Here is a 12500-nt window from a genome sequence, read left to right as displayed (position 1 = left end):
TTACTAACCCAGTAACAGACAGACAGTAGTTAAACATGTATAGGCTACTATTAAACAGCCCTCTGTTCTATGAGTCATTACTAACCCAGTGACAGACAGACAGTAGTTAAACATGTATAGGCTACTATTAAACAGCCCTCTGTTCTATGAGTCATTACTAACCCAGTGACCCAGTAGTTAAACATGTATAGGCTACTATTAAACAGCCCTCTGTTCTATGAGTCATTACTAACCCAGTGACAGACAGACAGTAGTTAAACATGTATAGGCTACTATTAAACGGCCCTCTGTTCTATGAGTCATTACTAACCCAGTGACAGACAGACAGTAGTTAAACATGTATAGGCTACTATTAAACAGCCCTCTGTTCTATGAGTCATTACTAACCCAGTGACCCAGTAGTTAAACATGTATAGGCTACTATTAAACAGCCCTCTGTTCTATGAGTCATTACTAACCCAGTAACAGACAGACAGTAGTTAAACATGTATAGGCTACTATTAAACAGCCCTCTGTTCTATGAGTCATTACTAACCCAGTGACCCAGTAGTTAAACATGTATAGGCTACTATTAAGCAGCCCTCTGTTCTATGGTGTTATTTTCCCCCCTCAGGGATCAAAGTGATTGGAGGAATGAAGGAGTTAACGGGAGAGGAGTTTGGAGTCTACGTCAAAAGGATTTTACCTGGTGGCCTTGCTTCAAGTGATGGTAAGTGTCTTTCTATGCAGAAAGAGAACGGGTGGGGATGGCAACAGTAACACAGGTTTTATTGTTTTTAATTGAACCTTTATTTAACTAGGCAAGTCAGTTAAGAACACATTCTTATTTACAATGACGGCCTGGGAACAGTGGGTTAACAGCCAGCAGCATACCACCCTGCATACCACTGCTGGCTTGCTTCTGAAGCTAAGCAGGGTTTGTTCTGGTCAGTCCCTGGATGGGAGACCAGGTGCTGCTGGAAGTGGTGTTGGAGGGCCAGTAGGAGGCACTCTTTCCTCTGGTTTAAAAAATATCCCAATGCCCCAGGGCAGTGATTGGGGACACTGCCCTGTGTAGGATGCTGTCTTTTGGATGGGATGTTAAACGGGTGTCCTGACTCTCTGAGGTCATTAAAAGATCCCATGGCACTTGTTATAAATCATTATAAATCACTGTTTATCATTCAGACAGTAGAAGTATCCCTCCATTATAAATCACTGTTTCAGTCATTGGTCGCTGTTTCAGTCCGCTAACCGACAGGCCACTCTGGTCTGTGTTTCAGTCCGCTAACCGACAGGCCACTCTGGTCTGTGTTTCAGTCCACTAATCGACAGGTCGCTCTGGTCTGTGTTTCAGTCCACTAACCAACAGGCCGCTCTGGTCTGTGTTTCAGTCCACTAACCAACAGGCCGCTCTGATCTGTGTTTCAGTCCACTAATCGACAGGACGCTCTGGTCTGTGTTTCAGTCCACTAACCGACAGGCCACTCTGGTCTGTGTTTCAGTCCACTAACCGACAGGCCGCTCTGGTCTGTGTTTCAGTCCACTAACAGACAGGCCACTATGGTATTGTGTTTCAGTCCACTAACAGACAGGCCACTATGGTCTGTGTTTCAGTCCACTAACCGACAGGCCACTATGGTCTGTGTTTCAGTCCACTAACTGACAGGCCACTTTGGTCTGTGTTTCAGTCCAGTAACTGACAGGCCACTCTGGTCTGTGTTTCAGTCCACTAATCGACAGGCCTCTCTGGTCTGTGTTTCAGTCCACTAACTGACAGGCCACTCTGGTCTGTGGCTCTGGTCTGTGTTTCAGTCCACTAATCGACAGGCCGCTCTGGTCTGTGTTTCAGTCCACTAACTGACAGGCCACTTTGGTCTGTGTTTCAGTCCAGTAACTGACAGGCCACTCTGGTCTGTGGCTCTGGTCTGTGTTTCAGTCCACTAATCGACAGGCCTCTCTGGTCTGTGTTTCAGTCCACTAACTGACAGGCCACTCTGGTCTGTGGCTCTGGTCTGTGTTTCAGTCCACTAATCGACAGGCCGCTCTGGTCTGTGTTTCAGTCCACTAACTGACAGGCCACTCTGGTCTGTGGCTCTGGTCTGTGTTTCAGTCCACTAACTGACAGGCCACTTTGGTCTGTGTTTCAGTCCACTAACTGACAGGCCACTCTGGTCTGTGTTTCAGTCCACTAACTGACAGGCCACTCTGGTCTGTGTTTCAGTCCACTAACTGACAGGCCACTCTGGTCTGTGTTTCAGTCCACTAATCGACAGGCCTCTCTGGTCTGTGTTTCAGTCCACTAACCAACAGGCCGCTCTGGTCTGTGTTTCAGTCCACTAACCGACAAGCCGCTCTGGTCTGTGTGTTTTGGATGTGGTTTCTCTACTTGGTCCCTGAAATGAAGGATTGCAGAAAAGGGCAGCAACAGTCGCTGATAAGTACTGCATCTCAAATGGCACCCTATTCCCTACATAGTGCACTACTTTAGACCAGAGCTGGCACCCTATTCCCTACATAGTGAACTACTTTAGGGCTCTGGACAAAAGCAGTGCACTATGTAGGGAATAAGGTCCCGTTTGAGACACAGATAACTACTGGGAAATCTGCCTCTGCTCCAACCCAAACATGGTGTGATTAAATTGCTTTGATCCCTGTGATTTGGGACAGCTTTCCCACTAATGACCAAAGAAGAGCAATCTCATTATTCTGAATGAAGGCCTGGGAAAATCCATCAGACTCAGAAGTCAGAAAGGGTTTGCATCCCAAATGGCACCCTATTCCATATTTAGTGCACTACTTTTGACCAGAAGCCTATGTGCTCTATGGGTAAAAGTAGTGCACTAAATTGGGAATACAGTGTGATTTGGGAGTGGTTTCACTGGAACAGAGAGTTCCTAGAATAAACTAGTATTTATCGGATTGGTTACGGAGGTCACAACCTTGGGCCATGTTTCATTCCAGAATCTTGTCTTTCTTCCTGTCCTCGTTCGCTCCCTATTGAAGATCTGACAGGACTGGATAGGGGCTTCGGGAAACAGCATCAAGCGCTTCCAGCAGATACATTTTCTATTACAATAAAACCAATTGAAACCAAGGCAGATCTTGTAGTGGACAACATATCTAGGCAGAGTGGGTTGAGCTTCTAATTGCTCGATTAACTCATATAGCCCTCAGGAAATACAGCTAACTACTACCTATAGCCCTCAGGAAATACAGCTAACTACTACCTATAGCCCTCAGGAAATTCAGCTAACTACTACCTATAGCCCTCAGGAAATCAAATCAAATCAAATTTATTTATATAGCCCTTCGTACATCAGCTGATATCTCAAAGTGCTGTACAGAAACCCAGCCTAAAACCCCAAACAGCAAGCAATGCAGGTGTAGAAGCACGGTGGCTAGGAAAAACTCCCTAGAAAGGCCAAAACCTAGGAAGAAACCTAGAGAGGAACCAGGCTATGTGGGGTGGCCAGTCCTCTTCTGGCTGTGCCGGGTGGAGATTATAACAGAACATGGCCAAGATGTTCAAATGTTCATAAATGACCAGCATGGTCGTATAATAATAAGGCAGAACAGTTGAAACTGGAGCAGCAGTTTCAGGAAATACAGCTAACTACTACCTATAGCCCTGAGGAAATACAGCTAACTACTACCTATAGCCCTCAGGAAATACAGCTAACTACTACCTATAGCCCTCAGGAAATACAGCTAACTACTACTTATAGCCCTCAGGAAATACAGCTAACTACTACCTATAGCCCTCAGGAAATACAGCTAACTACTACCTATAGCCCTCAGGAAATACAGCTAACTACCACTTTAATGTATATGTACAGGCTGTGATGTAAGTGGCTCACGTGTGTGTGTGTGTCCAGCATCATCCCAGTGCGTAGTACTATCAGTGCTAATACTCTCTGAAGGGTAGGATTAAACAGGTCTGTCTCGATCTCTTCCTGTCTTCCTCTGTTACCATGGAGACTTACTACAGTGTCAGTATAGATAGAGGTCTATGTGAGTACACTCTGTTACCATGGAGACTTACTACAGTGTCAGTATAGAGGTGTATATGAGTACAGACCCTGTTACTATGGAGACTTACTACAGTGTCAGTATAGAGGTCTACATGAGTACAGACCCTGTTACTGTGGAGACTTACTACAGTGTCAGTTAGATGTCTATATGAGTACAGACTCTGTTACTATGGATACTTACTACAGTGTCAGTATAGAGGTCTATATGAGTACAGACTCTGTTACTATGGATACTTACTACAGTGTCAGTATAGAGGTCTATATGAGTACAGACTCTGTTACTATGGATACTTACTACAGTGTCAGTATAGAGGTGTATATGAGTACAGACCCTGTTGCTATGGAGACTTACTACAGTGTCAGTTAAATGTCTATATGAGTACAGACTCTGTTACTATGGATACTTACTACAGTGTCAGTATAGAGGTCTAAATGAGTACAGACTCTGTTACTATGGAGACTTACTACAGTGTCAGTATAGAGTGTCTATATGAGTACTGTTGAGATCTGTTGTCAGACACAAGTGCGTCTCGAAAGACGAATATCTCCTTCAATAGTGTGCAGTGAATTCTACCAGATGAAAAGTCGAAATGAGTACGACATCCTAGCATTTAAAGCAAACTAATTTTTCAAAAAATGTCACGCACTATAAAACATTCTATTTTCTTCTACCCAGAAGACCTACTAAGTTTGGTTATTTGGACTGTTAAAACATGGTTATTTAAAATAAGTAATGTAGAACATGCTCTCTGCTACAGCTCATATCAGATAAACTCATCAAGTCTTTTAGACCAGTGACTTATGTAACTTGTCCCTTGGGCTCCAGAAATTGACTAAATTAATCAAATGTACCATTGTTACTATCCCTACTGTAGTGAATGGAACTAACTGCATTGCTATGATGTACAGTTTGCACAACTCTGTGTTATATCATATCGTAATGAACTGAGGGAGAAGGACAAGGTCTCTACTGGGTCGGGATCCCAGATTGGTTATATCATATCGTAATGAACTGAGGGAGAAGGACCAGGTCTCTAGTGGGTCGTGATCCCAGATTGGTTATATCATATCGTAATGAACTGAGGGAGAAGGACCAGGTCTCTAGTGGGTCGTGATCCCAGATTGGTTACATCATATCGTAATGAACTGAGGGAGAAGGACCAGGTCTCTAGTGGGTCGGGATCCCAGAATGGTTATATCATATCGTAATGAACTGAGGGAGAAGGACCAGGTCTCTAGTGGGTTGCGAACACAGATCGCCTGGTCCAAAGAGAAAGGCCCTAGCTAGACACAATCCCAATAAGGTTATCCCCGAGGAAGAGATGGTAATGTGTTTATCATATAGGGTCGTTAAATTACTCCACTTCCAAACAATCTCCTCTAGGGTTGTGTCTGATTTGGTACCCTATTCACTATGTAGAGAACTACTTTGGACAAGGGCACATAGAGGGCTTTGGTCAAAGTAGTGCACTATATACAGTGGGGCAAAAAAGTATTTAGTCAGCCACCAATTGTGCAAGTTCTCCCACTTAAAACGATGAGAGAGGCCTGTAATTTTCATAATAGGTACACTTCAACTATGACAGACAAAATTAGAAAAAAAAATCCAGAAAATCACATTGTAGGATTTTTTATGAATTTATTTGCAAACGATGATTAACTGTTTGTTCTGAGGTCAGTTCTGGTGGGATAAAGAGATAGAGACATATCACTGATTAACAAGTCTCCTTCAGCGGTCAAGGAAGGTCCAGGAAGGTCCCTCTCAACAGTTTTCATCTCTTTGTTTACTCTTAGTCTATACCGTCTACAGATTGTATACTCCCCTTAAGTGCTCTTCTTACTTTCCCTTGTCTGGTAGAGACGTGATTAGTGTTCACACGATACCAGCCAATAGGGCTCCTGTAATTTATATCAGATTTAAAATACCTGGGGCCTATTCACAAAGCCTCTCAGATTAGGAGTGCAAATCTCGGATCAGTTTTGCCTATTAGATAATATTGAATAAGACAGGTGGATACCAGATCCTAGATGAGCTCTCCCAGTCTGAGAGGCTTTGTGAACACAGGCCCTGGTTTGTTATGCTTAGATATTCCCGGTAAAAGGTGCCCCCTGAACTCTGGGTCGTCTGCCCGCCACAAGACCATTAGCCCTCTGAGCTATAGTTTGGGGAGCCAAAACAAGTTTTCGGGACTCTTGACTGAGGCAAGGTTACTCATCGTACAAGCGGGATTTTCACTGAACCAACCTCTCTTATACTTCATATTCTGATGACATCATATGATGTGATTAATACATCCTCACCTTGATGACATCACTGTTTGACCTGTGACCTTGTGTTGACCTCTCACCTCACCAGGACACCTTCAGGCGGGAGACCAGATCTTGGAGGTGAATGGGGAGAGTTTACTAGGGGTCACCAGTGAAAGGTAGGTTCAACAATAAAAAAAAAAAACAACTCTCTCTTCATTGGAAAAATACCAAAAAGACCAGTGAAATTTGTGTTGATGTCGTCAAGACATTAACGTTTCTGTTTTCCTGTTATTGTTTTATAACAGAGCAGTAGACGTTCTGAGGTCAGCGTCCTCGAGCAACCAAATGCGCCTTCTGATCGCCAGAGACGAGGAAGCCAGGTAGGCCCTGAGCACCGCGTCTAGATATGAGATACACACGACCACGTATCATTGGCCACATTCTGTAGGCTTTAGTGTCAATACACTTAATCACAACTTTTAGCGTCAACACAAATTGGGTCGCTGATGTGAGGGTTTGTTATCCGCATCTGAAGTCTGAATTTCAGCTATCAGGTGTTTTGTGTCAGTTTAGAACTCCAATCGTGCTCCATGTCCATCTGTGTCCCTGAATGTCCTTTATCTCTCAACTTGGCCTGCCTGTCCTCCTCCTCTTCCTCCTTCTCCTCCTCCTACTCCTTCTCCTCCTTCTCTTTCTCTTCCTCCTCCTCTCAAAAATGTTGATTATTAAAAAGATGCAATTTTTTTAATTATTCAAAGTAAAAAATGAATAATTTTGTTGGTAAACCAGATGGTTGGCTAGGCGCTGAGAGTTTCTTTGGCTATGAATAACCCTGGCAGTGGCATGGGGGACATTTTGGGAAGGGTTTTTGGGCTGGGACGCCCTCGTTCCGCCTCAGGCACTTCTTCTTCTTCCTAATTTCTCTCCACCCCGGGCAGCAGCAACAGGATGAATGGAAAGACATTTAGTACAGACTGTTAATCCAAACTGATGAACCTGTGAACTTGCTACGCTGATCCTCAGCACGATGACCCCACAAGGGTGCGTGCTCAGCCCCCTCCTGTACTCCCTGTTCACCCATGACTGCGTGGCCACGCACGTCTCCAACTCAATCATCAGGTTTGCAGACGACACAACAGTAGTAGGCCTGATTACAAACAATGATGAGACAGCCTACAGTGAAGAGGGGACGGCCCTGGTGAAGTGGTGCCAGGAAAATAACCTTTCCTTCAACGTTAACAAAACAAAAGGAGCTGATTGTGGACTTCAGGAGATAGCAGAAAGCAGGTTTTCATCAAGGATCTTTGCTCCGTTCATCTTTCCCTTGATCCTGACTATTCTCCCAGTCCATGCCGCTGAAAAACATCCCACAGAATGATGCTGTCCCAGGTGGTGCCAGGTGGTGCCAGGTGTCCTCCAGACATGATGCTGCCACCACCATGCTTCACCGTAGGGATGGTGCCAGGTGTCCTCCAGACATGATGCTGCCACCACCATGCTTCAACGTAGGGATGGTGCCAGGTGTCCTCCAGACATGATGCTGCCACCACCATGCTTCACCGTAGGGATGGTGCCAGGTGTCCTCCAGACATGATGCTGCCACCACCATGCTTCACCGTAGGGATGGTGCCAGGTGTCCTCCAGACATGATGCTGCCACCACCATGCTTCACCGTAGGGATGGTGCCAGGTTTCCTCCAGATGTGACGGTTGGCATTCAGACCAAAGAGTTCAAACTTGGTTTCATCAGACCAGAGAATCTTGTTTCTCAAGGTCTGACAGTCCTTTAGGTGTCTTTTGGCAAACTCCAAGCGGGCTGTCATGTGCCTTTCACTGAGGAGTGGCTTCCATCTGGCCACTCTAACATAAAGGCCTGATTGGTGGAGTGCTGCAGAGATGGTTGTCCTTCTGGAAGGTTCTCCCATCTCCTCAGAGGAACTCTGGAGCTCTGTCAGAGTGACCATTGGGTTCTTGGTCACCTCCCTGACCAAGGCCCTTCTCTCCTGATTGCTCAGTTTGGTCGGGCGGCCAGCTCTAGGAAGAGTCTTAGTGGTTCCAAATTTCTTCCATTTAAGAATGATGGAGGCGACTGTGTTCTTGGGGACCTTCAATGCTTCAGAAATGTTTTGGTACCCTTCCCCAGATCTGTGCCACTACACAATCCTGTCTTGGACCTCTATGGACAATTCCTTCGACCTCATGGGTTGGTTTTTGCTCTGACATGCGCTGTCAACTGTGGGACCTTTTATAGACAGGTGTGTGTCTTTCCAAATTATGACCAATCAATTGAATTTACCACAGGTGGACTCCAATCAAGTTGTAGAAACATCTCAAGGATGATCAATGGGAACAGGATGCAGCTGAGCAAAATTTCGAGTCTAAAACGTATTTTTTTTTTAATACATTAGCAGAAATGTCTAAAAACCTGTTTTGGCTTTGTCATTATGGGTTATTGTGATGTCATTATGGGGTATTGCGATGTCATTATGGGTTATTGTGATGCCATTATGGGTTATTGTGATGTCATTATGGAAACATAAGCATCTGCAAAATATGTGTATGTAACCAGTAACATTTGATTTGATTTGAAAGTCAGGGAAGGGAACCACATTACACAGCAAACACAGTCTAATATAACTTTTACTACGTGATGAAGTCTTGATTTGCTCTAAACAGCCAGTGGAAGGTTATATCTGTCAAAACATTAACAGAGAGAACCTGCATCCCCCACTCATCATATTCTGCCATCTGGTAGCCTATTGTTTTTAGCATTTAACATTTAGCCAGGTTGCTAATCTAACCACGATGCCATAGCAACAACCGACCGGGTGGTCAGTTTTGACATTGTGAGTCAGCATAAAACCAGGTCACACTAGCTGTCATGCACGCACACACACACACGCACACACACACACACACACAATTAGGCAGGCTATACAGGCTACAGAGTGTTCAAGCTATAGGCAGGAGAGGCAGGCTACAGGCAGGAAAGCTGCAGGCTACAGACAGGAGAGGCAGGCTACAGACAGAAAAGCAGGCTACAGACAGAAAAGCAGGCTACAGGCAGGAACGCAGGCTACTGGCAGGAAAGCAGGGTACGGGCAGGAAAGCAGGCTACAGGCAGGAACGCAGGCTACTGGCAGGAAAGCAGGCTACTGGCAGGAAAGCAGGCTACAGGCAGGAAAGCAGGCTACAGACAGGAAAGCAGGCTACAGGCAGGAAAGCAGGCTACAGGCAGGAACGCAGGCTACTGGCAGGAAAGCAGGCTACAGACAGGAAAGCAGGCTACAGGCAGGAAAGCGGACTACATGCAGAAAAGCAGGCTACAGGCAGGAAATCAGGATACAGGCAGGAAATCAGGCTACAGACAGGAAAGCAGGTTACATTCAGGAAAGCAGGCTACAGGCAGGAAAGCAGGCTACTGGCAGGAAATCAGGCTACAGGCAGGAAATCAGGATACAGACAGGAAAGCAGGTTACATTCAGGAAAGCAGGCTACAGGCAGGAAAGCAGGCTACTGGCAGGAAATCAGGCTACAGGCAGGAAAGCAGGCTACAGGCAGGAAAACAGTCTACAGGCAGGAAAGCAGGCTACAGGCAGGAAAGCAGGCTACTGACAGGAAAGCAGGATACAGGCAGGAAAGCAGGCTACAGGCGGGAAAGCGGACTACAGACAGGAAAGCATGCTACAGGCTACAGGCAGGAAAGCAGGTTACATTCAGCAAAGCAGGCTACAGGCAGGAAAGCAGGCTGCAGACAGGAAAGCAGGCTACAGGCAGGAAAGCAGGCTACTGGCAGGAAAGCAGGCTACAGACAGGAAAGCAGGCTACAGACAGGAAAGCAGGTTACATTCAGCAAAGCAGGCTACAGGCAGGAAATCAGGCTACAGGCAGGAAAGCAGGCTACTGGCAGGAAAGCAGGACACAGGCAGGAAAGCAGGAAACAGGCAGGAAAGCAGGCTACTGGCAGGAAAGCAGGTTACTGGCAGGAAATCAGGCTACAGGCAGGAAAGCAGGATACAGGCAGGAAAGCAGTCTACAGGCAGGAAATCAGGCTACAGGCAGGAAAGCAGGCTGCAGGCAGGAAAGCAGGCTACAGGCAGGAAAGCAGGCTACAGGCAGGAAAGCAGGCTACTGGCAGGAAAGCAGGCAACAGGCGGGAAAGCGGACTACATGCAGAAAAGCAGGCTACAGGCTACAGACAGGAAAGCATGCTACGGGCAGGAAAGCAGGCTACAGGCGGGAAAGCAGGCTACAGGCAGAAAAGCAGGCTACAGGCAGGAAAGCAGGCTACAGGCAGGAAAGCCGGCTACAGACAGGAAAGCAGGCTACATGCAGAAAAGCAGGCTACAGAGAGAAAAGCAGGCTACATGCGGGAAATCGGGCTACAGGCAGGAAAACAGGCTACAGGTGGGAAAGCAGGCTACATTATACAGGCAGGAAAGCATGCTAAATACGGGAAATCAGGCTACAGACAGGAAAGCAGGCTACAGACAGGAAAACAGGCTACAGGTGGGAAAGCAGGCTGCAGACGGGAAAGCAGGCTACATTCTACAGGCAGGAAAGCTTGCTAAATACGGGAAATCAGGCTACAGACAGGAAAGCAGGCTATAGGCAGGAAATCAGGCTACAGACAGGAAAGCAGGCTACAGGCAGGAAAGCAGGCTACAGACAGGAAATCAGGCTACAGGCAGGAAATCAGGCTACAGGCAGGAAAGGAGGCTCATGAGATGAGCCTGTGCTTCTCACATCGTTCTATAATCTGTGTTCTGTGCCTTAACCAACATTCAGAGCTCAGAGCTCAGCACACAGGCCAAGACAGGAGGGATGGAGAGGAGGAGAGGAGGAGACAGGAGGGGAAAGGAGAGGAGAGGAGGAGACAGGAGGGGAAAGGAGAGGAGAGGATGGAGGGATTATGCCTTTCTGTTTCTGTTCCTTCCTCTCTTCATCTCTCTCGCTCTAATCCCCCTCTCCCTCTCTCTAATTCTTTCCCCCTATTCTCCCTCGTTCTGTATCTCCTCCATGCTATTTGGGTCCACTACGCAGTAATATTAACCTGGCTGTTAAAGCCTTAGTACCATTGATCTGTGATGAGAGGGGGTCAGAAATAGAAAGGGAATATGAAGCTAGAACCAACAGGGAATCCTGTTGAAATGAACACTTACAATATAACTAAATGTAGACAAAATATAGACCAACATTTAAAACCCCCAAATTGATATTTATTTACAGTAGCTCAATGGCTCTAGTTCTTCATTCCCATTAGTGAGACTGCTAGAGATGGTATGTTTGGTGTTAGCCACCTTAACCACCAGTCAGTCCCGCTTGTGACATCAGATCACCACGTGACCCTATGTGACCTCTGAGGTTGTTAATCCGTCTGTCTCAGCAGCCCATCCTGATCGTGATATGAAGGAAGACACTGGACATTCCCCTGCAGTGAGGTTAAATATACCAGAGATTCAGACTGGACATTCCCCTGCAGTGAGGTTCAATATACCAGAGATCCAGACTGGACATTCCCCTGCAGTGAGGTTAAATATACCAGAGATTCAGACCGGACATTCCCCTGCAGTGAGGTTAAATATACCAGAGATTCAGACTGGACATTCCCCTGCAGTGAGGTTAAATATACCAGAGATTCAGACTGGACATTCCCCTGCAGTGAGGTTAAATATACCAGAGATTCAGACTGGACATTCCCCTGCAGTGAGGTTAAATATACCAGAGATTCAGACTGGACATTCCCCTGCAGTGAGGTTAAATATACCAGAGATTCAGACTGGACATTCCCCTGCAGTGAGGTTAAATATACCAGAGATTCAGACCCCCCCCCCCCCCCCCCCCACACACACACACACAGCACACACCCACAAAGCCAATTAGGCCATGTTGAAGAGCACCACGTAGCTGATCAGAGCAGTCTAATCCCTCCTGTATGGGGTCAGAGAGGGGACATCTTGTCTGGGGTCAGAGAGGGTACATCCTTCCTGTCTGGGGTCTCTCTCTTATGACTTCAATGATGGCCGGTCTCAGACTGAGTACGTAGCGAACATAGAGGAAGAATTCAGTTGGAGTCGCCAGGCAACAGGAAAGATACTGCTGACCCATAACTGACAGTCAAATCAAAACAAATGTTATTTGTCACATGTGCAGATTACAACAGGTACTGTAGACCTTACCGTGACATGCTGACTTACAAGTGATTAATCAACAATGCAGTTCAAGAAATAGAGTTTAG

General features: G+C 46.2%; 1 protein-coding gene across 8 annotated transcripts in view; it reads left to right on the top strand.

The window, feature by feature from the left end:
* LOC109885643 (syntaxin-binding protein 4-like) overlaps window positions 1-12500 on the top strand; it is a 103751-nt gene that overhangs the window by 21697 nt on the left and 69554 nt on the right. For all 8 annotated transcript variants that reach the window (XM_031816332.1, XM_031816330.1, XM_031816334.1 and 5 more), the window contains exons 3-5: window positions 614-709; window positions 6370-6439; window positions 6569-6643. In XM_031816332.1, coding sequence (XP_031672192.1) covers window positions 614-709; window positions 6370-6439; window positions 6569-6643 — 241 coding nt within the window. The remainder of the gene's footprint in view (window positions 1-613; window positions 710-6369; window positions 6440-6568; window positions 6644-12500) is intronic.

Source organism: Oncorhynchus kisutch, unplaced genomic scaffold (assembly GCF_002021735.2).
Source record: "Oncorhynchus kisutch isolate 150728-3 unplaced genomic scaffold, Okis_V2 scaffold781, whole genome shotgun sequence".
Lineage (NCBI taxonomy): Eukaryota > Metazoa > Chordata > Actinopteri > Salmoniformes > Salmonidae > Oncorhynchus > Oncorhynchus kisutch.
Note: the sequence above shows the minus strand (reverse complement) of the source record. Positions and strands in the feature narration are given on the sequence as shown.